The 26,917-nt window shown below is 41.3% G+C and overlaps 1 protein-coding gene across 1 annotated transcript in view; it reads left to right on the top strand.

The window, feature by feature from the left end:
* The window catches only part of adgrv1 (adhesion G protein-coupled receptor V1), a 469,843-nt gene that overhangs the window by 285,272 nt on the left and 157,654 nt on the right, over nucleotides 1-26,917 (top strand). The window contains exons 73-87 of the mRNA XM_061897509.1: nucleotides 3,022-3,242; nucleotides 3,319-3,580; nucleotides 3,677-3,823; nucleotides 8,705-8,876; nucleotides 8,963-9,089; nucleotides 10,942-11,510; nucleotides 11,599-11,862; nucleotides 13,166-13,283; nucleotides 14,617-14,788; nucleotides 14,944-15,186; nucleotides 17,276-17,683; nucleotides 20,611-20,783; nucleotides 20,915-21,164; nucleotides 21,309-21,448; nucleotides 24,284-24,444. Coding sequence (XP_061753493.1) covers nucleotides 3,022-3,242; nucleotides 3,319-3,580; nucleotides 3,677-3,823; nucleotides 8,705-8,876; nucleotides 8,963-9,089; nucleotides 10,942-11,510; nucleotides 11,599-11,862; nucleotides 13,166-13,283; nucleotides 14,617-14,788; nucleotides 14,944-15,186; nucleotides 17,276-17,683; nucleotides 20,611-20,783; nucleotides 20,915-21,164; nucleotides 21,309-21,448; nucleotides 24,284-24,444 — 3,427 coding nt within the window. The remainder of the gene's footprint in view (nucleotides 1-3,021; nucleotides 3,243-3,318; nucleotides 3,581-3,676; nucleotides 3,824-8,704; nucleotides 8,877-8,962; nucleotides 9,090-10,941; nucleotides 11,511-11,598; nucleotides 11,863-13,165; nucleotides 13,284-14,616; nucleotides 14,789-14,943; nucleotides 15,187-17,275; nucleotides 17,684-20,610; nucleotides 20,784-20,914; nucleotides 21,165-21,308; nucleotides 21,449-24,283; nucleotides 24,445-26,917) is intronic.

Raw genomic sequence — 26,917 nt, 5'->3', positions numbered from 1 at the left:
GCTACAATCGGGCGGAAGGCAGGGTACACCCTGGACAAGTCGCCACCTCATCGCAGGGCCAACACAGATAGACAGACAACATTCACACTCACATTCACACACTAGGGCAGATTTAGTTTTGCCAATCAACCTATCCCCAGGTGCATGTCTTTGGAAGTGGGAGGAAGCCGGAGTACCCGGAGGGAACCCACGCATTCACGGGGAGAACATGCAAACTCCACACAGAAAGATCCCAAGCCTGGATTTGAGCCCAGGACTGCAGGAACTTCGTATTGTGAGGCAGACGCACTAACCGCTCTTCCACCGTGAAGCCGTGAAACTTACATAATATATCAATTCATTACACACATAGTGATATATTTGAAATGTTTATTTCTTTAAATTTTGATGAATGCGACAGCTGAAGCCCATATCTTGCATACGTCGGTGCTTGGTGATTCTTGAAGCACTGACTCCAGCTGCAGTCCACTCTTTGTGGATCTCCCCAACATTTTTGAATCAGTTTTGTTTGACAATCCTCTCCAGGGCGCGGTTATCCCTCTTGCTTGCACACTTTTTTCTACCACATCTTTGTCTTCCCTTCGCCTCTCTATTAATGTGCATGGACACAGATCTCTGGGAACATCCAACCTCTTTGGCAATGACCTTTTGTGTCTTGCCCTCCTTCTTTAAAGTAGCAATGGTCATCTTTTGGACAGTTGTCAAGTCAGCAGTCTTCCCCACGATTGTTAATCAAAACGAGAGACCATTTAAAGGCTTTTCCAGGTGTTTTGAGTTAGTTAGCTAATTAGAGTGTGGCTCCAGGTGTCTTCAATATCTGACCTTTTCACCATATTCTAATTTTCTGAGATGTTGAATTTAGGGTTTTCATTGGTTGTCAGCTATAATCATCTCCTTTTTGGCAAAAAAACACTTGAAATGTATCAGTCTGTTTGGAATGAATGTATACATTCTACAAGTTTGACTTTCTAAATGGAATTAATGAAATAAATCAACTTTTTCATAATATTCTAATAATATGACCAGCACCTGTATATCCAGGTTCCCATGACAACTTGTCCGAAAAGGAGTAGGAAAAAGCAGAGCTTTTTGTAATCTTTTTAATTATTATTTATCTAGGTATTTATTAGTTATTTACTTACTCATGGTCTGGTCATTTTTTATTTACTCGTGTATTTTATTTATTCACTCTTTTGTTACAATTCGAAGCTGCCATGATATATAAAGGATTAAAAAAACTCTGCTTCCTCTTACTCATTTTGGAAATATGTGATGTATTACATTATGATTGTATGCATGTCCGTAATAAATTTACACCATAACCATACTACAATAGCAACATGCAAACCCCGTTTCCATATGATTTGGGAAATTGTGTTAGATGTAAATATAAACGGAATACAATGATTTGCAAATCCTTTTCAACCCATATTCAGTTGAATGCACTACAAAGACAAGATATTTGATGTTCAAACTCATAAACTTTTTTTTTTGCAAATAATAATTAACTTAGAATTTCATGGCTGCAACACATGCCAAAGTAGTTGGGAAAGGGCATGTTCACCACTGTGTTACATCACCTTTTCTTTTAACAACACTCAATAAACGTTTGGGAACTGAGGAAACTAATTGTTGAAGCTTGGAAAGTGGAATTATTTCTCATTCTTGTTTTATGTAGAGCTTCAGTCGTTCAACAGTCTGGGGTCTCCGCTGTCGTATTTTACGCTTCATAATGCGCCACACATTTTCGATGGGAGACAGGTCTGGACTACATGCGGGCCAGGAAAGTACCCGCACTCTTTTACTACCAAACCACGCTGTTGTAACAGATGTGTAAGTTACCCATGCCTTGGGCACTAATACACCCCCATACCATCACAGATGCTAGCTTTTGAACTTTGCGCCTATAACAATCCGGATGGTTATTTTCCTCTTTGGTCCGGAGAACAGCATATCCACAGTTTCCAAATATAATTTGAAATGTGGACTCGTCAGACCACAGAACACTTTTCCACTTTGCATCAGTCCATCTTAGGTGAGCTCGGGCCCCTTGTTTGGATGAAGAAAAATACTGAGTTGCATCCCAAGAACACCATAGCTACTGTGAAGCATGGGGGTGGAAACATCATGCTTTGGGGTTGTTTTTCTGCTAAGGGGACAGGACGATTGATCCATGTTAAGGAAAGAATGAATGGGGCCATGTATCGTGAGATTTTGAGCCAAAAACTCCTTCCATCGGTGAGAGCTTTGAATGGTTGACCAAATACTTATTTTCCACCATAATTTACAAATAAATTCTTTAAAATTCCTACAATGTGAATTCCGGGATTTTTTTTCTTCACATTCTGTCTCTCACAGTTGAAGTGTACCTATGATGAAAATTACAGACATATATCATCATTTTAAGTGGGAGAACTTGCACAATCGGTGGCTGTCTAAATACTTTTTTGCCCCACTGTATACACATAGAATCATCACACTGCTGTGATTATATGTATCAAGTGTTCATTCAAGGCCAAGGCAAAATATCGTAATATATATTGTATATCGCAATATGGCTAAAAAAAATCGCAATATCGCCCAGCCCTATATGGCAGTATGGCTTTTTCACACTACAATGACTACCAGTATAGTGAAACAAAGTGGTTGACCAATTCAGTCTCCCAAATCATCCATTTGAAAGGCTATCCATTGGAATTTTCTCTCTCTTTTCATCCGACGCAAAACGTGCATGCGCTGCTGAGCTCTTTTCACAAGAGCTTTGGTGTGTAGCGACCAGGTCATATTATCAGGTGTCTGCACCGCCAGGAACTTGGTTCTGCTTACAATTTCCACTGCTGGGAAATAATCCGTGCTTCTCAAGCAGGAACGAAAGTAACTAAATAAAATGAACATTTCCTCCTCATCAGTTTTAGTAAAAATCAAAGTGGAGTTGAAAGAAAATGTCAGAGAGATGGAGTTTCACAGCAAACAAGGAAGCCAGTATTTTCCATTTAACATGTTTTTTTCTCTACACTTAAGGTTCACTGGCAAATACAGAGCGAATCTGACATAGCTGAGGACTTCCTGATATCTTCTGGCACTGCACTAATCCGGGAAGGCCAGAGGGAGGCTGAAATAATTATCAGTCTAATGGCGGACTCTGTGCCCGAGCTGGAAGAGCTCTACACAGTTCAACTCACAGACGTGGGAGGTGGCGCCGCCCTGGATGCCAACTCACACTTTCTCCGCACCCATATTAGGTTTGTTCACAGTTTCTCACAAGCGACGCTGATTTTGTAGGATAAACGTGACATGCTGGGTTTATTTGTTCCCCAGGGTGCATGCTAACGACGATCCCCGCGGTGTCTTCTCCTTGAATCCCGAGCAGCAGTCCGTCGCAGTCCTGGGGTCGGAGTCAGCGCTTCGTAGAGTCCTGCTTATGAACGCAACCCGGCTCGCAGGGCTGTTTGGCAACGTCAGTGTAGGCTACAGGATCAGCCACGGGACAGAGGAGGGGTTGGACGTGGCGTCCGAAGGACAGCTTTTGTTCGCTGATGGACAAGCCGTCAGTGGTGTCACATTTCCCATCAGCAACCAGGTAAGAATGTAGCATCTGGCAACGTCCAATCAATTGCTGGTAAGTTGACTAATCAGTTTTTCAACATCGGATTGATTGCTTCTCCTTGTTCGGTAGGTCTTTTTGTCATTGGGTGAGAGTTTCTCAGTAGAGCTCACTGATGTAAGGCTTTTGAGTCCCTCGCTCGGCACACCACCGCCCCGCCTCCACCACGAGTCCAATGTTGCCGTGGTGACTGTACCAGAGGAAGCTGCCAGCTCAGAGGTCGGTATTGTCCTTTCTGATATGTAAGTTATGCAACCAAAACAGGATTTGTGCCCACTGCAAACTCTCATAAATTAGCAAGAGAATGTGTCCAAGCTTTTGACTGCTACTGTTTTTATAAAAAATAAAATTGATTAAAAGTGTAGCACCCCTACTGTGGGATAGCAGGTTAGTACAACAATTAAGATCACTAAGTTCTTGGCAGGGCTTCACGGTGGCAGAGGGGTTAGTGCGTCTGCCTCACAATACGAAGGTCCTGCAGTCCTGGGTTCAAATCCAGTCTCGGGATCTTTCTGTGTGGAGTTTGCATGTTCTCCCCGTGAATGCGTGGGTTCCCTCCGGGTACTCCGGCTTCCTCCCACCTCCAAAGACATGCACCTGGGGATAGGTTGATTGGCAACACTAAATTGGCCCTAGTGTGTGAATGTGAGTGTGAATGTTGTCCGTCTATCTGTGTTGGCCCTGCGATGAGGTGGCGACTTGTCCAGGGTGTACCCCGCCTTCCGCCCGATTGTAGCTGAGATAGGCGCCAGCGCCCCCCGCGACCCCAAAAGGGAATAAGCGGTAGAAAATGGATGGATGGATGGAAGTTCTTGGCAGTATAATTGAGAGACTCGAAATGAGACGTTTTGTACTTAGTGGACCACAGAACAGCTGCTGGCAAATTTATTGCATAATAAATAACAACAACACATGAACAGTGTGCTTTTTTGAATTGAAAATACCCCCAAAAATAAATAAAAATAGAGCTCTGTTTAAAAAATCAAAATAGAAAAAAATTTAAAAATACAAATGTCCTTTTTTAAATCTGAATTCTACCCAGGTAGTACTGAATTGAACACTGTCTATATTCCTTTGTTGGAATCCTTAGTTCTTTTGTAATCCGTTATTCCATACTGATTCGGTTCGGTACTTGCGACTGATGGTAGATCAGTTCAGTTATAGGTCACTGCAGAGGGTGGAGACCGAGGTAGCTGGCCACACCACATCCAAACGCTCCCCTTCCGCAGACTCTCACTCACTGGGACTGGCTCGCCATCAAACTCAAGTCCAGCTTGGAACCAGACTTCAGGATCACACAAAAAAAACAATTGGAGTTCTCAGCAGCACAAAAAAGGGTGGAATGCCATCTCCGGGTTGGGGAGGAGACCCTGCCCCAAGTGGAGGAGTTCAAGTACCTAGGAGTCTTGTTCACGAGTGAGGGAAGAGTGGATCGTGAGATCCACAGGCGGATCGGTGCGGCGTCTTCAGTAATGCGGACGTTGTACCGATCCGTTGTGGTGAAGAAGGAGCTGAGCCGGAAGGCAAAGCTCTCAATTTACCGGTCGATCTACATTCCCATCCTCACCTATGGTCATGAGCTTTGAGTCATGACCGAAAGGATAAGATCACGGGTACAAGCGGCCGAAATGAGTTTCCTCCGCCGTGTGGCGGGGCTCTCCCTTAGAGATAGGGTGAGAAGCTCTGCCATCCGGGAGGAGCTCAAAGTAAAGCCGCTGCTCCTTCACATCGAGAGGAGCCAGATGAGGTGGCTCGGGCATCTGGTCAGGATGCCACCCGAACGCCTCCCTTAGGGAGGTGTTTAGGGCACGTCCAACCGGTTGGAGGACACGGGGAAGACCCAGGACACGTTGGGAAGACTATGTCTCCCGGCTGGCCTGGGAACGCCTCAGGATCCCCCGGGAAGAGCTAGACGAAGTGGCTGGGGAGAGGGAAGTCTGGGTTTCCCTGCTTAGGCTGTTGCCCCCGCGACCCGGCCTCGGATAAGCGGAAGATGATGGATGGATGGATGGAACAGCACAAAGCACAGCAATCCAACTCCCACTGGAACCCGGTTATCTTATGCTGCTTTTCCAACACTCGGTCACAGAAGTAACAAGTATTTTAACTTATTAACGTTGTCTTTGAAACACAATGATATGACTCGTGTCTTCACTCTGTGACGTTCAGTGAAGAAGTGACTGCAATAACAAAGGCGCATGCGACCTCTACTGGCCAACGTGTGAATAACGTGCTGTGTGCATGTATCATTAGTTTAACCCGGTAGTGAACACATGACTTTGACACATGATAAATTAACATTTTAAGTGACCAAAGTGACTTTTGGCACACCATAAATTAGAAAGAAATAATAGGAGAATATATTAGTGACACTATATTTCCATTTGGGTTACAAAAGGTAAAATGCACTTTAAAAAAATATTTACCTATTTTTTACAATCCATACGCGCATGTTCTGCTTCTTTTTTATGCATTTTAAATCATAAATAAATGCAACAGGAGCAAAAAATTAGTATCCCGCTTTCAATTAAACATCCAAAAATCTCCATCAACGTTTCATATACACGCTGTAAGTATATATGTAAAGTAGTATCTGTCACATTCATAATAACATGTCACATTTAGGTATTTTGCTCATTCTAGGCATTCAACATCATATTAATTAATGCAATGTTCGCTTTTTCCTTCAACAAAAACAACAATACTACTCATGGCAGACTTCATGAGAGACAACAAAGACTACTTTGCGACAAATGATCCAGAAACGTATGTTTTTGAAGCTAACTATAAGGAGGATGATCTACAAGTTTTAGAAACTGTGTGATAAATAGATACAGCTTTAGCAAAACACTGAGCTTCATATAGCAGTATTGCTAGGTAGGTAGGTAGATAGGTCTTTATTGTCATTGCACAAGTACAACTAAACTTTGTTTTCAGCACAAACCCGTTCAAGATAAACAAGACAAACAAAAAGTGTACAGGGTTACAGAACAGGAACGCTGATGGGTCGCCACGAGGCGCCCCGTAAAAGATGGGAAAAAAGTAAAACGCTGGAGAAAAAGATGAGTAAAAAAATACAATCTAGACTGGGCTCCTGAGGGACCTAGTCTGGAGTGGGGAAAAAACCCTCCATGCAATGTACACATAAACACGTTACATTTAATCACGACAAACCCGCTGTTCCTCCATATAAACAGCTTGCCGGCCAGGTCACATAATTTATGCGGCTAGCAAACACACACATATAAGTGAATGCAAGTCATACTTGGTCAACAGCCATACAGGTCACACTGAAGGGGGGCCGTATAAACAACTTTAACACTGTTACAAATATGTGCCACACTGTGAACCCACACCAAACAAGAAGGACAAAACACATTTCGGGAGAACATCCACACCGTAACACAACATAAACACAACAGAACAAATACTCGGAAGCCCTTGCAGCACTAACTCTTCCGGGGCGCTACAGTATACAACCCCCGCTACCTCTAAACGCCGCCCCCGCAACCTTACCCCACCTCATTATTTTATTTTCAAATGTGTTAGCCTGTGGAAAAAGTTAATGTTGATATTCACCTCAGAAGGCTGCAAATAGAAAAGAGGCATTACATTTTTTATTTAAATTCTATTTAATATACCATTGATGTTTTTTCGTTTGTTTTTTTGAAAGTTGATTTTGCACTATTAAGTTGTATAAGCGTTGCTTGTTCCATATTCAGTGGTAAAGCAAATCAGTGCAGCAAACTGAGCAATAATTAACATTTTATTCGTGCACTTTCTCTTGCTACTTCAAGGCTTGAATGTTTGATTCATTCATTATTGTTATTTTATTTTCAAATGTATTATTAGCCTGTAGAAAAAGTTTATTTTGATATTTAACTCATAAGTCTGCAAATAGAAAAGAGGCATTCAATTGTTATTTACATTTTATTTGATATGCCATTGATATTTTTTAATTATTATTATTATTATTATTATTTCAAACTCGATTTTCGTGTCACTATAAAGTTATATAAGCATTGCTTGTTTAATATTCAATGCAAAACTTGTTTGGGTCCCTATTAAAAGGTTCATTTGTTCAACCTTGGCCCGCGGCTTTGTTCGGTTTCAAATTTTGGCCCACTCTGTATTTGAGTTTGACACCCCTGATTTAGAACTTCACAATCCTTATCTTTGTGTAAGGTGTAAAGATGTGTGTATCACAATCCTAGTGTGTGTGTAAAGTGTGAAAAAAAAAACACATGGCACACTGACAAAGCTTAACCTATCATGACTATAACAATCTACAAGGTTAATATAGCGTACTTCTCTTTCTTCCCCTCCATTTTTCTACTTTCTTTTGTATCTGTAGTTATCATTACATATATGTATTGTTGCATTTGAACAACTGTATTGTTGATAATAGAGGTAAATTATTGGTATTATTCATTATCAATAGCGCTATTTCTATTGGTGTTTGTATTGCTCCATTTGTAGTGTAATAATGTTCATTGTCATTTCTGTATTATTTATTTCACCAACTGCTTCCTTGCTATCACTTTTACCATCATAATTGTACATATCCTATTTTCTGATGTTGCTCTGTTGTTGTTATTGTTGTGTTTGCTGTTGTTGTTTTTGTCTCTCTGTCTTATCCCCCTCATGTCCCCACAATTTCCCCCTCTGTCTTCCTTTTTTTCTCTTTCCATCCCCTCCTGGCTGCACCAAATGATAATATAAATCCATTTAATAAAGTCAAATACAAATAAGGCAACAAGAGAAGTATCCCACACTTCTCTTTTGTAAAGTAAATTTGTACAGCCGATATGGGCATCTACATTAACGATATGGTTTGCCTGAGAAGCTGTACAGGACCAAAAAAAAAAAAGTGTGAAAATGTGTGGATTACAATCGTTATGTGTGCAAGATGGGAAGTGTGTGTAATATTTTGCAAAAAATGTGAAGCAGAGTCTATGCCTAATATTAGGCAAATCTGCACAGTGATTTTGTTTACTGTGTGTAGACTTTTAACTGTGTGAAAATGTCAAATTTTGTGTGCAATATTGGAAAAAATTATAATAGAAAACAGTATCGGTAATATTTTGTATTGTTATTCAGGTGGGTTTCGCCTCTCTGGCCCTGCACGTTTCAAGCATTGAAGCGGGGCAATGCGAAGCCAAGGTGACACGAAGAGGATTATTTGGGGATATCAGCGTGCAGTGGAGAGCCGGGTATCCTCCGGGACTATCTCCACCTGGTTTTCGAATTGGGACCATCATACCGAGTTCAGGTAACATGCATAGACTAGTTAAAAAAAAGATGTGTGTATCTCGCCTTGCTCCGATTAGAAATGCACTTGTCCTTTCTCCGATCCAGGCTCGCTGACATTCTCCCACGGAGAGAGGACGAAGGTTATACCTCTGGCAGCTGTGGCTGATGCATCCGTGCCAACAGCACATGCTTTGTATCTTAGTGCGGCTTCAAGCGGCCTCGCCAAGCTCAGGTAAAACCCTCTTAAGGGTGGTAATCATTGCACAGGAATGCCAAACCCTGATGTTACACGCCCTCATTTATCACGGCCGATTGGTTCCAGTGGTCTACAAATTTCATATTATTCATTTATCATGAATGAATCATTGTCAGGTTGAAACACTGACGGCATCTATTAAACAAGACAAGAGGCAAAGAATTAAACAGAGACAGAATTCAATTCGGCTCAATTTGAGGAGAGACGCCTGTACACTTCGCTTTTGTAGTTCTTGGATCAACACGCTCTGGCAAAAGATTGTCCGCCACCTCTTTTTATTTGGACTTTCCCTGAATACATGGCATCAGCTGTTTCTAAGGAACGTGGGTAGTCCCTCTTACATGTGTGTTAGAGGGAAACATCAAACATCAAAGAACACATAGGACATTAAAGACATTAAAGCAGCAGATACAACCAGACACTTCTACATATAGCTATAAATAAAGAGTAAAAGAAACATATCCACTGTGGTGGCCTCTGCGGTGTTCCACGCCATCGTCGGCTGGGGTGGAGGGAGCATGGCCAGAGACAGGAGCAGACCCAACAAAGCAACCAAGACAGCCGACTCCACTCTCGGCCAGCGTCCAGTCCGCATGGATGAGCGATGATACGTCCAATGGGATGGCACTTCAAGGTCATATGTGAGTCAAGGCAGTTGGCCAAACACTATTGGCAATAATGTGTGTTTCTTGGCGGCCCAACAATGATTAAGAAACACTTTGATTGATTGAATGATACTTTATTAGTAGATTGCACAGTACAGTACATATTCCGTACAATTGACCACTAAATGGTAACACCCGAATACGTTTTTCAACTTGTTTAAGTCGGGGTCCACGTTAATCAATTCATGGTACAAATATATCCTGGATGTGAATTCTCCCTGCCCACCGGGTGTGAGTTTTCCTTGCCCTTTTGTGGGTTCTTCCGAGGATGTTGTAGTCGTAAGGGACGGCGTGGCGCAGTGGGGAGAGTGGCCGTGCGCAACCCGAGCGTCCCTGGTTCAATTCCCACCTAGTACCAACCTCGTCACGTCCGTTGTGTCCTGAGCAAGACACTTCACCCTTGCTCCTGATGGGTGCTGGTTGGCGCCTTGCATGGCAGCTCCCTCCATTAGTGTGTGAATGTGTGTGTGAATGGGAAAATGTGGAAGTAGTGTCAAAGCGCTTTGAGTACCTTGAAGGTAGAAAAGCGCTATACAAGTACAACCCATTTATCATTTATCATTTATCGTAATGATTTGTGCAGTCCTTTGAGACATTTGTGATTTGGGGCTATATAAATAAACATTGATTGATTGATTCATATATACTATCAGCATAATACAGTCATCACACAGGTTAATCATCATAGTATATACAGTACATTGAATTATTTACATTATTTACAATCCATGGGTGGGATGAGAAACTTTGGTTGATATCAGTACTTAAGTCATCAACAATAGCATCAATAGAGAAATGTGGACATTGAAACAGTGTAGGTCTTATTTAGTAGGATATGTACAGCCAGCAGAGAACATAGCGAGTTCAGATAGCATAAGAACAAGTATATACATTAGAAGTACATTTGATTATTTACATTAGGTTGTTTATAATCCGGGGAGATAGGATGTGAATGGAGGAGGGTATTAGTAAAGTGTTGAAGTTGCCTAGAGCGGTTACATGTAAAACATAATCAAGACTTAATATGACAATTAGTTGTGGAGTATGCTTTTAAAGACATGTATATTTTATGTCGTGAAACTGCAATACTTGAAGCTTGCGAGGGACGACTGTATTCTATTGAATTAAAAAAAAATGCCCTGATCTAATGTGTCTCTGCACAGGTCAGGCTATACGGTGGCAGAGGTGGAGCCATTGGGCATCTACCAGTTCGCCCCCGAATCCCGCCAACTGGTCATCGAGGAGGACACCCAGACTATAACTCTCTACGTCCAGAGGCTCTACGGTTCCCGTAGCAACAGAACTCGCCTGTCTTACGCAACCGTCGCCGGCAGTGCAGCTGCAGGAACTGATTTCATCGCCGTGCCAGACGGCCGTGTGGCTTTTGACTCCGCCCGCCAAACCAACACTTCCCTCCACCTTTCAATCCTGGATGACTCCCTTCCAGAACCGGACGAGTATTTTCACGTCAACCTCACCGATGTTGAGGTCCTCACTCCAAATGGGTTTCGGGCAGATGTCGTCCCTCGCCTAAACCCGCCTCACAGCCTGGCGACCATCACCATCTTGGCGAGTGACGTGACCAGCGGGGTGCTGAGTATCGGACCGGGACTGGTCCAAGTACCTGAGGATGAGGACGAAGACGGCCAGCAGGAGCGGAAGGTGGTCCTGAGGGTGCGCAGGTCGGACAGTGTGGATGGAGATGTGCGAGTTCGAGTTCAAGCATACGGAGGTGCTTCGTCTGCTGGATTTGTATTCCTTTTATGTCCCGAATGACGCTTTTTGTAATCCATCATTTACTTTGCTGTGATTTCTTCCAGACGGAAGCACGCGGCCGTTCCCCTTCGCCCACGAGCCTGCTCAGAATTTAGCCAAAGAGAATCAGGACTTCCACTTGGAGTCCAGCGTCGTGCTCCTGCAGGCCGGCCAGAACGAGGCACAGGTGATCCTCTTCATCCTGGACGACTCCGAACCAGAAGGACAGGAGGTGTTCTACATCTATCTCAGCGATCCCGAGGGAGGGGCTCAGATCGCTGACGGTCCAGTTCAGGGCTTTGGGGCTTTTGTCAAAATCACCATCCTGGGTAAGGGTTTGCATTCTGCCATTGTGCTTCATTAGTAATCAAATTAACCATTCAAATATATGATCGACATAGTGTGTGATTGTGAGAGTCAATGTTATCCCACTTAAAAAGATTAACAACAAATTATTACAAGTTTTTTATGCTTGGGATGAACGAAAAAAAAATGAAAAAAAATCCGGCATCTGTGTTGGATGTAAATATAAACAAAATTCAATGATTTGCAAATCCTTTTCAACCCATATTCAATTGAACACACTACAAAGACAAGATATTTGATGTTCAAATGCATAAACTTTTGTTTTTCTTTTGCAAATAATAATTAACTTAGAATTTCCTGGCTGCAAGATGTGCCAAAGTAGTTGGGAAAGGGCATGTTCACCACTGTGTTACATCACCTTTTCTTTTGACAACACTCAATAAATGTTTGGGAACTGAGGAAACTAATTGTGGAAGCTTTGAAAGTGGAATTATTTCCCATTCTTGTTTTATGTAGAGCTTCAGTCGTTCAACAGTCCGGGGTCTCTGCTGTCGTATTTTACGCTTCATAATGTGCCACACATTTTTGATGGGAGACAAGTCTGGACTGCAGGCGGGCCAGGAAAGTACCCGCACCTTTTTTTTACGAAGCGACGCTGTCTTAACACGTGCTGAATGTGGCTTGGCATTGTCTTGCTGAAATAAGCAGGGGCATCCATAAAAAGACGGCGCTTAGATGGCAGCATATGTTGTTCCAAAACCTGATTGTACTTTTCAGCATTAATGGTTCCTTCACATGTGCTTAAGTATATATATATATATATATATATATATATATATATATATATGTCTTGATTGGATTATCCAGAGAATAGTGCTCGATACCGTGGTAGAGCGCAATATGTAGGTGTGGGAAAAAGATGAAGTAGTCTTGTGATTTTTTTCCCACACCTACATATATATATATATATATATATATATATATATATATATATATCTCCATCCATTTTGTACCACTTATTCCCTTTGGGGTCGCGGAGGGGCGCTGGTTCTATATATATATATATATATATATATATATATATATATATATATATATATATATATATATATATATATATATATATATATATATATATATATATATATATATATATATATATATATATATATATATATATATATGTATATGTGTGTGTGTGTGTGTGTATACATATATATGTGTGTGTAAATGTGTATATATGTATGTATACTATAATATGTTTTAGAATTATATGCTCATTATTAAAAATGTCTGCTTTCTTCCTAATTCCGTCTATCCATACAGGGAGCGATTTCCACAACGGTATCGTAGGCTTCAGTTACAGTTCTTTGACGGGCCAAGTTCTAGACGAAGACTCTGAGAATAGAACTGTTCAGCTGTCACTGCAGAGGCAGCAAAACAGGTAATCTCTTGTCTTTGTGTCAGTAAAGTGTGCAGATGTGTACAGTTGTGAGGCGGTATAGCTCGGTTGGTAGAGTGGCCGTGCGTGCCAGCAACTTGAGGATTACAGGTTCGATCCCCGCTTCCGCCATCCTAGTCACTGCAGTTGTGTCTTTGGGAAAGATACTTTACCCACCTGCTCCCAGTGCCACCCACACTGGTTTAAATGTAACTTAGATATTGGGTTTCACAATGTAAAAGCGCTTTGAGTCACTAAAGAAAAAGCACTATATAAATATAAATCACTACTACTACTAAAAGTTTACATACACTTGTAAAGAACATAATGTCATGGCTGTCTTGAGTTTTAGATCATTTCTATTACTCTTATTTTTTTGTGATAGATTGATTGGAGCACATACTTGTTGGTCACAAAAAACATTCATAATAAATTATTTAACGAATTTGTTATGGCTTTACTCAAAATGTGACCAAATTTGTGTTTCATCTGACATCACATGGACAAAGATAAGACCTTCTGGAGGAAAGTTCTGTGGTCAGATGAAACGAAAATGTTGCCGTTTTGTCACAATACCCAGCAATATGTTTGGAGGAGAAAAGGTGAAGTTTTTAATAAACACCATCCCTACCGTCAAGCATAGTGGTGGTAGTATTATGCTCCAGGCATGTTTTGCTGCCAATGGAACTGGTGCTTTAAATGGGACGATGAAAAAAGAAAAATTACCTCCAAATTTTTTTAGGACAACCTAAAATCATCAGCCCGGAGGTTGGGTCTTGGGCACAGTTGGGTGTTCCAACAGGACAATGACCCCAAACACGTCAAGAGTGGTAAAGAAATCAGCCTAGAATTAAGGTTTTAGAATGGCCTTCCCAAAGTCCTGACTTAAACGTGTGGACAATGCTGAAGAAACAAGTCCATGTCAGAAAACCAACAAATTTAGCTAAACTGCACCAATTTTGTCAAGAGGAGTGGTCAAATATTCAACCAGAAGCTTGTGGATGGCTACCAAAAGCACCTAATTACAGTGAAACTTGCCAAGGGACATGTAAGCAAATTTTAACATTGCTGTATGTATACTTTTGACCCAGCAGATTTGGTCACATTTTCAGTAGACCCATAATAAATTCATATCAGGACCAAACTTCATGATTTTTTTTGTGACCAACAAGTGTGTGCTCCAATCACTCTATCACACAGAAATAAGAGTTGTAGAAAGTATTGGAGACATTCATGACATGATGTTCTTTACAACTGCATGTAATTATTTGACAGCAACTGTACATATTATTGCTATTATTTGTAGTCATTTCGATGCTTGTCTCTGTGTGCTCAGAGCCTTTGAGGATTTGCAGATTTTCTGGAGAGCCACTTTTAACAAAGCAGCACCAATGCTCGTCAGCAATGGAGTCGACCTCAGCAAAGAGCTGGTGCACACGTCAGGATTTGTGCTCTGTAGAAAAGGAGAGACAACGTGTGCTTTTACTTTGGAGGTCCAGGATGATGAGGTGAGAGGCCAAAGGGAGTGTTTTTGCGATTGTTCCATTCAGGATTGATCATTTGATCCTTTTCAGGCAGGTTGAACGTTCAAACTTTGTGTATACATTCAATGAGCACTGATTTATGTTGTACAATGCTTAATAAACCACCTGTGTTGCCATAGGAACCAGAGTACCATACATGGTTTTTAGTGGAACTCTTTCAAGTGGGTGCAGGCGCCACCATTAATGAGACGAGTCGATTTGCCAACATTACCATGGCAGAGAGTGACGATCCACGAGGCCTTTTGTTCTTTGCTGTCAGCCACAGACTGCCCACCGCCACTCCAACCACCACAAAACTCAGTCTACAGGTGTACAGAAGTGCACGCACCACTACTGCCATGTCTGTACGGTATCGCACTCTGGTATGTTTCAATTTGTTCTACTTTTTTCTTTTACTCTTTTATATATATATGTGTGTGTGTGTGTGTGTATATATATATATATATATATATGTGTGTGTGTGTGTGTATATATATATATATATATATATATATATATATATATATATATATATATATATATATATATATATATATATATATATATATATATATATATATATATATATGTGTGTGTGCGTGTATATGTATGTATATACTGTATATATATATATGTGTGTGTATATATATATATGATATATGTGTATGTATATACTGTGTATATATATATATATGTGTGTATATATATGATATATGTGTATGTATGTATATATGTATATGTATGTATATATATGTATGTATATATGTATGTATATACTGTATATATATATATATATATATATATATATATATATATATATACATATATATGTGTGTGTTTGTGTGTGTGTGTGTGTGTATATATATATATATATATATATATATATATATATATATGTATATATGTATATATAAATGTGTGTGTATATATGTGTGTATATATATATGTATGTATGTGTATATGTATGTGTATATTTATGTATATACTGTATATACTGTATATTTATGTGTATATATGTATATATATATATATATATATATATATAAGTATGTATATATATATATATATATATATATATATATATATATATATATATATATATATATATATATATATATATATATATATATATATATATTCACCTGGGGATAAAATGGATGGATGGATGGATATATACTGTATTTCCATTGGTGTTCATTTTAAGTCCATCAAGACAAAAAAATAATATCAAAATCAAATTACAGGATGTTATTTATGTAGTTGTCTCATTGTCCTCGTAACATCATGTGGTTTATTATTTTATTCATCATCTACAAAGATACAAAAAATTGATATTGCGTCATCTGGTGGACACATTTAGAAAAGCGATTTCTTTCATTAAGAAATTTTGGCTCATTTTAATACTTAACAAACTCATCTAGTAATGTGCACTGTCCCATGTACTATAAAGGAGTTGTAATATCCGTCTATTAACAAGTTTATTGGCTTTTTTAGTGGGACAGGCAAAACTTAAGTCGGAGAAAATACGGTACTTTATAAAAAAATTATTGTGTCTGTGCGCCCCAGGAGCAAATGCGTCACGGACTGGTACCGGTTCCCGGACCGGTGGTCGAAGGCCACTGCCTTACGGTGTCACGGAAGGTGCTGGATCCTATCTCAGAATCATCTATATATATTTGTATATATAATCAGACAAAAATATATTTATGTGCAGTCAACCTAGAAAATAGGCATCTCACAGACACCAAAGGTCATAGTTACGGTATATTGGTATTGCTATTAAATGCTGTACTATATTCCACAATTTATTTTTTTAGTTTTAGTGTGGCTCTTTTCATATGAATAAACCAGTGTTTTTCAACCACTGTGCCGAGTTACAGTCTGGTGTGCCGTGGGAGATTATCTAATTTCACCTATTTGGGTTAAATATATTTTTTGCAAACCAGTAATTATAGTTTGCAAATGATGTGTTGTTGTCAATTGATGTCTGGAGCTCGGCAGAGTAACCGTGTCATACTCTTCCAGTAGGTGACAGCATGTAACTAATTGTTTTATAGATGTCTAATGCTTAAGCCAAAAATAAACAAAAGGTGAATGCCCCCAAGAAGAGGCATTGAAGTTTAGGGAAGGCTATGCAGAACAAAACTAAAACTGAATTGGCTTCAAAGTAAACAAAAGCAGAATGCTGGACGACAGCAAAGACTTACTGTGGAGCATAGATGGCGTCCACAAAGTAGATCCAAACATGACATGACAATCAACAATGTCCCCACAAAGAAGGATAAAAGACAACTGAAATATTCTGGATTGCTAAAACAAAGTAGAAGCGGGAAATACCGCAGAAAGGGAGACATGAAACTGCTACAGTAACAGTAACAATGTGCCTTCTTCTCAAAAAAGGTTGAAAAACACTGGAATAAACCATTTCTTATGTTAAGTTCATCCGACATACACAATCTATTTCCCCTCCAGGAGCTTCCAAGGGAGGATGTGTTTGGACCGTATGTAATCCATCCAGCCAAAGCCGGAATGGACTTCCCTCGGCAGGACGGCATGCTGACCTTGGATGCAGGATACCGCAACGCATCTCTGGACATTTATCTAACCCCCGACAATGCGTCACCCTTACCCAGGCCGAAGCGCTTCCAAGTGGAGCTGTTCGACGCCACAGGGGGCGCCAGAGTGCACCCGGAGTTCGGGCTGGCCAACGTGACGCTGGTGTCCAATGTTGCCAGTGCAGCGATGTGGGCCCTCCTGGGGACCTTGCATCAACCTCTCAATAGGACCATACTGAACCAGATGTTGCATGGACTCATCCAGCGGGCGGAGACTATGTTGTCTTCAGAACAGATGACGGCTGTGCTTGAAGCTCTGGAGAAGGTGATGTGACAAAACTCACCAATTACAAACCCCGTTTCCATATGAGTTGGGAAATTGTGTTAGATGTAAATACAAACAGAATACAATGATTTGCAAATCATTTCAACCCATATTCAGTTGAATGCACTACAAAGACAACATATTTGATGTTCAAACTCATAAACTTTTTTTTTTTTTTGCAAATAATAGTTAACTTAGAATTTCATGGCTCCAACAAGTGCCAATGTAGTTGGGAAAGGGCATGTTCACCACCGCGTTACATCACCTTTTCTTTTAACAACTCTCAATAAACGTTTGGGAACTGAAGAAACTAATTGTTGAAGCTTTGAAAGTGGAATTCTTTCCCATTCTTGGTTTATGTAGAGCTTCAGTCGTTCAACGGTCCGGGGTCTCAGCTGTCATATGTTATGCTTCATAATGCGCCACACATTTTCGATGGGAGACAGGTCTGGACTGCAGGCGGGCCAGAAAAGTACCCGCACTCTTTTTTTAACGAAGCCACGCTGTTGTAATACGTGCCGAATGTGGCTTGACATTGTGTTGCTGAAATAAACAGGGGCGTCCATGAAAAAGACGGCGCTTAGATGGCAGCATATGTTGTTCTAAAACCTGTATGTACCTTTCAGCATTAATGGTGTCTTCACAGATGTGTAAGTTACCCATGCCTTGGGAGCTAATGCACCCCCATACCATCACACATGCTGGCTTTTGAACTTTGCGTCGATAACAATCTGGATGGTTTTCTTCCCCTTTGGTTCGGATGACACGATGTCGAATATTTCCAAAAACAATTTGAAATGTGGACTCGTCAGACCACACAACACTTTTCCACATCAGTCAATCTTAGATGATCTTGGGCTAGGCGTTTCTGGATGTTGTTGATAAATAGCTTTCACTTTGCATGGTAGAGCTTTAACTTGCACTTACAGATGTAGCGACGAACTGTATTTAGTGACAGTGGTTTTCTGAAGTGCTCCTGAGCCCATGTGGTGATATCTTTTCGAGATTGATGTCTGTTTTTGATACAGTGCCGTCTGAGGGATCGAAGGTCACGGTCATTCAATGCTGGTTTCCGGCCATGCCGCTTACGTGGAGTGATTTCTCCAGATTCTCTGAACCTTTTGATGATATTATGGACCGTAGATGTTGAAATCCCTAAATTTCTTTCAATTCCGCTTTGAGAAACGTTGTTCTTTAACTGTTTGACTATTTGCAGTTGTGGACAAAGTGTACCTCGCCCCATCCTTTCTTGTGAAAGACTGAGCATTTTTTGGGAAGCTGTTTTTATGTTCCCAATTAGCCTGCACACCTGGGGGATGTTCCAAATAAGTGTTTGATGAGCATTCCTCAACTTTATCAGTATTTATTGCCTCCTTTCCCAACTTTTTTGTCATGTGTTGCCGGCATCATATTCGAAAGTTAATGATTATTTGCCCCCCAAAACATTTTTTTATCATGGCGGCATGGCGTAGTGGGTAGAGCAGCCGTGCCAGAAACCTGAGGGTTGCAGGTTCGCTTCCCACCTATTGACATCCAAATCGCTGCCGTTGTGTCCTTGGGCAGGACACTTCACCCTTGCCCCCGGTGCCACTCACACTGGTGAATGTATGATGAATGAATGATAGGTGGTGGTCGGAGGGGCCGTAGGTGCAAACTGGCAGCCACGCTTCCGTCAGTCTACCCCAGGGCAGCTGTGGCTACTGATGTAGCTTACCACCACCAGGTGTGAATGAATGATGGGTTCCCACTTCACTGTGAGCGCTTTGAGCAGGGGTGCCCATTACGTCGATCGCGATCGACTGGTCGATCTCGGAGGGTGTGTCAGTCGATCTCAAGCCAGGCATTAAAAAATAGACATAAAAATGAGCAATCATCAATCATACCAAGACTTCACTTTCGTCAGTTGTTTGACATTCTCGGCACCCGAGGATCTTGTGAGATGACGCCGGCTGCGGCGAGCTCATATTTAAGAAAAAAATCACTAACAGGGCGGACGCAGAGAAACACATTTTATTTCTAGAGACTCCGTACCTACTGTCAAAACTCTAAAGACCGACTGCACAGTTCCTGTCTTCACCATAAAAGACCTGTTTCATCCTGCCTGTGCTAACAAAATAAGAGTCTCAGAAAGCTAGCGTGCACAAGCTAGCAAGCTACGGAGTTTGATGCCAATGTATTTCTCCCCCGCCCTCAGCGACCGCTTTCTCACTTGCTTGCCCACCCGCACTCTCACTGACGTCACTCACCTGCTGCCAGACATTAAAAGGGCCACACACATATGCTACTCTCATAACAAAGTGTTTAAAAACCGAGTTTGCAAGTTGGACAAATGAGATGCCAAATCCAACCACTTTCATGTGGTATTGGACAGAAAGGAGGACTTTTTTTTCTCCTCCATTTGAAAATGCGGACGTTATCAGCACCACTGTCTAATTCCAATCAATGCAAGTCATCAGAATCAAATACACCAACTTATATTCTTGTCTTCATGAAAGAAAGGAATCTATGTGTGTTAAACATGCTTGTATTGTCATTAAACACCATTAACTTGTTAACAAAAATGTCTCTTTCATAAATAAATAAATATAAATTATAAATAGGAATGAGGTAGATCTCCTCGACTTGGTCGATTGAAAAGTAGCTCGCCTGCAGAAAAAGTGTGAGCGCCCCTGACTTTGAGTATCTAACAATAGAAAAGCGCGATATAAATCTAATCCATTATTATTATTATTATTATAAATATGTCGTCTTTGTAGCATATTCAACTGAATATGGGTTGAAAATGATTAGCAAATCATTGCATTGGGTTTATATTTACATCTAACACAATTTCCCAACTCATATGGAAACGGGGTTTGTGGTTAACAACAGACAACCCAGGTTTTCGTCTTCTCGGAATTCATCTTGCATCTATTTGCCTGACCCAGGTCCTTGCGGTGGCCGAGAGCACCTCTATGCACCAAAGCAGCCGCAATTTGACCTATGACCTGCTATGCACGTTGGTTAACCCCGGCAGAGACGACACGCGGGGCTTGAGCCACCTTGCAGACGTGGCCGAACGGTTCGCCTTCTCCCTCCTGGCACGCAGTGGCTGTGACATGTGAGTGTTCCAAACACCTTGAATGTTCCGAGTGGATTCAAACAATTTTGAATCCAAGGGTTCCACAAACCACGACGACATCCCTTTGATCTGGACCCATATTGAATATTTCTTTTTCATGTTTTTCCCAGAGGGGGTTATATCCTGGACAGCTGTGCACACATGTCCATGTCTGCCTTCCAGTGGTACCCCACGCAAATCAATGGACACAAATTCCGGGGTGGCAACGCAGACTTCTTGCAGCTTCCGGACACGTTGCTGCCAGTGCCGGCCGCCACCACCCCCGACTGTGGCAACCTCAGCCGCATCCAGATGATGGAGTTTCAAACTGAACTCTGGTTTCTCGCCAATGACACAGCGGCAAACGCCCTCAACGGCAAGGTAGGGTTTTGACGTCTGCTCAGTCCTGAGCTCTGAGGCTGTCGCAGTGCTCTGTTCAAATCAGCAGGAGGCAGTCTTGGCCCGTACTAAAAAAAACAAAAAAAAACAGCCATGTTTACCCACTCTGCACGTTTCTGTCTGCAGGTTTTCTCAGTCAGCTTACAGGACAGGAAGTCAAGGCCCCTTGGAGATGGTATAGAGGTGATATACCGTATCCACACTGCCGGTCAGCCGCTCAAACCAGGACGTTCCATGTGTCTTCTTTGGAACCAGACTACTTCAAGGTAGTCCACCGCAGACACAAGCAGGCACATCCTAGACCAGGGGTCACCAACGCCATTAAGGACCAGATGAGTCGCCCGCTGGCCTGTTCTAAAAATAGCTCAAATAGCAGCACTTACCAGAGAGCTGCCTCTTTTTTTTTAATTGGATTTATTTATTAGCAAGCTGGTCTTTTAATTTTTTAATTCTAAGAGAGACAAAACTCAAATAGAATTTGAAAATGCAAGAAAATATTTTAAAGACTTGGTCTTCACTTGTTTCCATCCATCCATCCATCATCTTCCGCTTATCCGAGTTCGGGTCGCGGGGGCAACAGCCTAAGCAGGGAAACCCAGACTTCCCTCTCCCCAGCCACTTCGTCTAGCTCTTCCCGGGGGATCCCGAGGCGTTCCCAGGCCAGCCGGGAGACATAGTCTTCCCAACGTGTCCTGGGTCTTCCCCGTGGCCTCCTACCAGCTGGACGTGCCCTAAACACCTCCCTAGGGAGGCGTTCGGGTGGCATCCTGACCAGATGCCCGAACCACCTCATCTGGCTCCTCTCGATGTGGAGGAGCAGCGGCTTTACTTTGAGTTCCTCCCGGATGGCAGAGCTTCTCACCCTATCTCTAAGGGAGAGCCCCGCCACACGGCGGAGGAAACTCATTTCGGCCGCTTGTACCCGTGATCTTATCCTTTCGGTCATGACCCAAAGCTCATGACCATAGGTGAGGATGGGAACGTAGATCGAGCGGTAAATTGAGAGCTTTGCCTTCCGGCTCAGCTCCTTCTTCACCACAACGGATCGGTACAACGTCCGCATTACTGAAGACGCCGCACCGATCCGCCTGTCGATTTCACGATCCACTCTTCCCTCACTCGTGAACAAGACTCCTAGGTACTTGAACTCCTCCACTTGGGGCAGGGTCTCCTCCCCAACCCGGAGATGGCACTCCACCCTTTTCCGGGCGAGAACCATGGACTCGGATTTGGAGGTGCTGATTCTCATTCCGGTCGCTTCACACTCGGCTGCGAACCGATCCAGCGAGAGCTGAAGATCCCGGTCAGATGAAGCCATCAGGACCACATCATCTGCAAAAAGCAGAGACCTAATCCTGCGGTCACCAAACCGGAACCCCTCAACGCCTTGACTGCGCCTAGAAATTCTGTCCATAAAAGTTATGAACAGAATCGGTGACAAAGGACAGCCTTGGCGGAGTCCAACCCTCACTGGAAATGTGTTCGACTTCACTTGTTTAAATAAAATAATTTATTTTTTTTACTGTGCTTCTTATAACTTTCAGAAAGACAATTTCAGAGAAAAAATACAACCTTAAAAATGATTTTAGGATTTTGAAACACATATACCTTTTTATCTTTTAAATTCCTTCCTCTTCTTTCTTGACAACTCAAATCCATGTTAAAGTATTTTTTTTTGGTAAAGAATTATAAATACATTTTAATTTATTCTTCATTTTAGCTTCTCTTTTTCGACGAAGAATATTTGTGAAATATTTCTTCAAACTTATTAGGATTAAAATTCAAAAAAAATATTCTGGCAAATCTAGAAAATCTGTAGAATCAAATTTAAATCTTATTTCAAAGGCTTTTGAATTTCTTTTAAAATTTTTGTTCTGGAAAATTTAGAAGAAATAATGATTTCTCTTTGTTAGAAATATAGCTTGGTCCAATTTGTTATATATTCTAACAAAGTGCAGATTGGATTTTAACCTATTTAAAACATGTCATCCAAATTCTAAAATTAATCTTAATCAGGAAAAATTACTAATGATGTTCCATATGTTCTTTTTTAAATTTTTTCAAAAAGATTCGAATTAGCTAGTTTTTCTCTTTACTTTTTTCGGTTGAATTTTTAATTTTAAAGAGTCGAAATTGAAGATAAACAATGTTTCAAAATGTAATTTTCATTTTTTTTCGTGTTTTTTCCTCTATTAAACCGTTCAATTAAGTGTTTTTTTCATCATTTATTGTCAACAAAAAACCTTCGTGAAAGGAAAGAAAATGTACAACGGAATGACAGACAGAAATACCCATTTTTTATATATATAGATATATTTATTAAAGGTAAATTGAGCAAATTGGCTATTTCTGGCAATTTTTTTAAGTGTGTATCAAACTGGTAGCCCTTCGCATTAATCAGTACCCAAGAAGTAGCTCTTGGTTTCAAAAGTGTTGGTGACCCCTGGGATAGACTTTGATAAACTCAAATCAAATCTAAATAAATGTTACATTTGTCCGTCATTCTCACATTGGAGGCTAAAATCATTCACAATCCTTATTGTAAGACAAGAACACATTTTTTTCCCTTTTTTTTGTACATTCTAATTCATAAATAAAGGTTAGCAGGAGTCAGCTAACAATGGAGCCAATGGAAGTCACTAAATTTTGCCTAAAAAGCGCTCGGTTGGGAGAGTGGCAAAAAACAAACATGTTTTCTTTTCTCACATAAGGATTGTGAATGATAAGCCAAACCCCCCCCCAAAAAAGTGCAGTTCCGTTTAAGGACTCAAGCACACGTTCAACATTAGTCTGCAACCCTGCAAATCGAACCCTCGCACGTTGACTTTAACGAGGACATCGCGAAGATCTAAATCGGGGCCGTTTCGACTTTTGCCTGCACAATTTGATTATTTCAATAATCACAGTGCTGAGAGACGGGATTAAGAGAAGGGTTGAGAGAAGTCAAGTAGCCGCGGGCAGGGGAAGGACACAGAAACCTTTGTGTCGGTCTTCTTGTTATGCAGCCTTATATAAACACGATGGTGGTGGCCAAAATGCCTGTGACCTTGTTTTGTAATATTGTTGATTTAATGACTGTGCCACTCCTGTCCTTCCTCCAGCTGGTCGTCTGATGGTCAGCACTGCAGGCTTGTGAAAGAGAGCGGGAGCTATGTGGAGTGCGCCTGCTCCCACATGTCCGTCTACACGGCCTATGCCCAGTTTGCCCCCCTGGCATCATACGGCCAGGCCTTCTATGCCTCGGGGTTCATCTGCATCTCTGGTATGAAACCTCACACCACGACCACTCACCCAGACCCTGTTCTTTTTTGAGTCACTCACAAAAAGGTGCACAGCGGGACCTCAGTTTAACAACTTAATCGGTTCTTAAACCGTCAGTGTGTGAATGTGTGTGTGAAAGGGCGAATGTGGGGGAAAAAACGGTAGAAAAGCGCTATACATGTATGACCATTTACAAACCCCGTTTCCATATGAGTTGGGAAATTGTGTTAGATGTAAATATTAACGGAATACAAAATTTTGCAAATCATTTTTAACCCATATTCAGTTGAATGTGCTACAAAGACAACATATTTGATGTTCAAACTGATAAACATTTTTTTTTTTTTTTTGCAAATAATCATTAACTTTAGAATTTGATGCCAGCAACACGTGACAAAAAAGTTGGGAAAAGTGGCAATGCATACTGATAAAGTTGAGGAATGCTCATCAAACACTTATTTGGAACATCCCACAGGTGTGCAGGCTAATTGGGAACAGCTGAGTGCCATGATTGGGTATAAAAACAGCTTCCCAAAAAATGCTCAGTCTTTCACAAGAAAGGATGGGGCGAGGTACACCCCTTTGTCCACAACTGCGTGAGCAAATAGTCAAACAGTTTAAGAACAACGTTTCTCAAAGTGCAAATTGCAAGAAATTTAGGGATTTCAACATCTACAGTCCATAATATCATCAAAAGGTTCAGAGAATTTCGAGAAATCACTCCATGTAAGCGGCATGGCCGGAAACCAACATTGAATGACCGTGACCTTCGATCCCTCAGACGGCACTGTATCAAAAACCGACATCAATCTCGAAATGATATCACCACATGGGTTCAGGAACACTTCAGAAAACCACTGTCACTAAATACAGTTCGTCGCTACATCTGTAAGTGCAAGTTAAAGCTCTACTATGCAAAGCGAAATCCATTTATCAACAACATTCAGAAACGCCGCCGGCTTCTCTGGGCCCGAGATCATCTAAGATGGACTGATGCAAAGTGGAAAAGTGTTCTGTGGTCTTACGAGTCTACATTTCAAATTGTTTTTGGAAAATATTCAACATCATGTCATCCGGACCAAAGAGGAAGCGAACCATCCAGACTGTCATCGACGCAAAGTTCAAAAGCCAGCATCTGTGATGGTATGGGGGTGCATTATTGCCCAAGGCATGGGTAACTTACACATCTGTGAAGACACCATTAATGCTGAAAGTTACATACAGGTTTTGGAAAAACATATGCTCCCTTCAAAGCGCCGTATTTTTCATGGACGCCCCTGTTTATTTCAGCAAGACAATGCCAAGCCACATTTAGCACGTGTTACAACAGCGAGGCTTTGTAAAAAAAGAGTGCGGGTACTTTCCTGGCCCGCCTGCAGTCCAGACCTGTCTCCCATCGAAAATGTGTGGCGCATTATGAAGCATAAAATACAACAGCGAACACCACAGACTGTTGAACGACTGAAGCTCTACATAAAACAAGAATGGGAAAGAAGTCCACTTTCAAAGCTTCAACAATTAGTTTCCTCAGTTCCCAAACGTTTCTTGAGTGTTGTTAAAAGAAAAGGTGATGTAACACAGTGGTGAACATGCCCTTTCCCAACTACTTTGGCACGTGTTGGAGCCATGAAATTCTAATTTAATGATTATTTGCAAGAAAAAAATAAAGTTTATGAGTTTGAACATCAATTATCTCGTCTTTGTAGTGCATTCAATTGAATAAGGGTTGAAAATGATTTGCAAATCATTGTATTCCGTTTATATTTACATCTAACACAATTTCCCAACTCATATGGAAATGGGGTTTGTAAGTACTCTGTGATTGGGTGATGCCGGACATGCTCCTCTGTTCGTAAACCAGCAATGACATGACGGTACGTTTCAGAGACGATACAGTACCAAAAATGATCCATTAGTACCGCGGTACTATACTAAAACCGGTACACCGTACAACCCTACAAAGAGGTGATGAATCAACTTACTCTTTAAGAACAAGCCAAAACAACAAAAATTAAAATCCATTTTTAGAATAACGTTTTTGAAATCCCACAAATGTAGCATTTTGCCGAATGCGCTTGCAAAATGTAGGGACTTTTCGTTCATGTTAAAGGCCTCAAAAAGGCGTCCAAACCGGAAAGATAATAATAATAATAATGAAAACATTGCAATTTCATTAGGGTCCTTGCTGTGCTTGCTGCTGTCCTCTGTATGCACTGCTCTGCTGCCAACATGCACACATGCAAAAGTCCCTTTGGTGCCCTTACAAATGATCAGAAATCACAAGAATCCTTAACTTTAACAACCATATCCCTACAACTACAAAAATGGGACCCATTACCTCCCTGCCTGGCACTCAGCATCAAGGGTTGGAATTGGGGGTTAAATCACCAAAATTGATTTCCAGGCGCTGCTTACTGCTGCCCTCATCTCCCAGGGGGTGATCAAGGGTGATAGGTCAACTGCAGAGAATAATT

This window comes from Nerophis ophidion, linkage group LG01 (assembly GCF_033978795.1).
Source record: "Nerophis ophidion isolate RoL-2023_Sa linkage group LG01, RoL_Noph_v1.0, whole genome shotgun sequence".
Lineage (NCBI taxonomy): Eukaryota > Metazoa > Chordata > Actinopteri > Syngnathiformes > Syngnathidae > Nerophis > Nerophis ophidion.
Note: the sequence above shows the minus strand (reverse complement) of the source record. Positions and strands in the feature narration are given on the sequence as shown.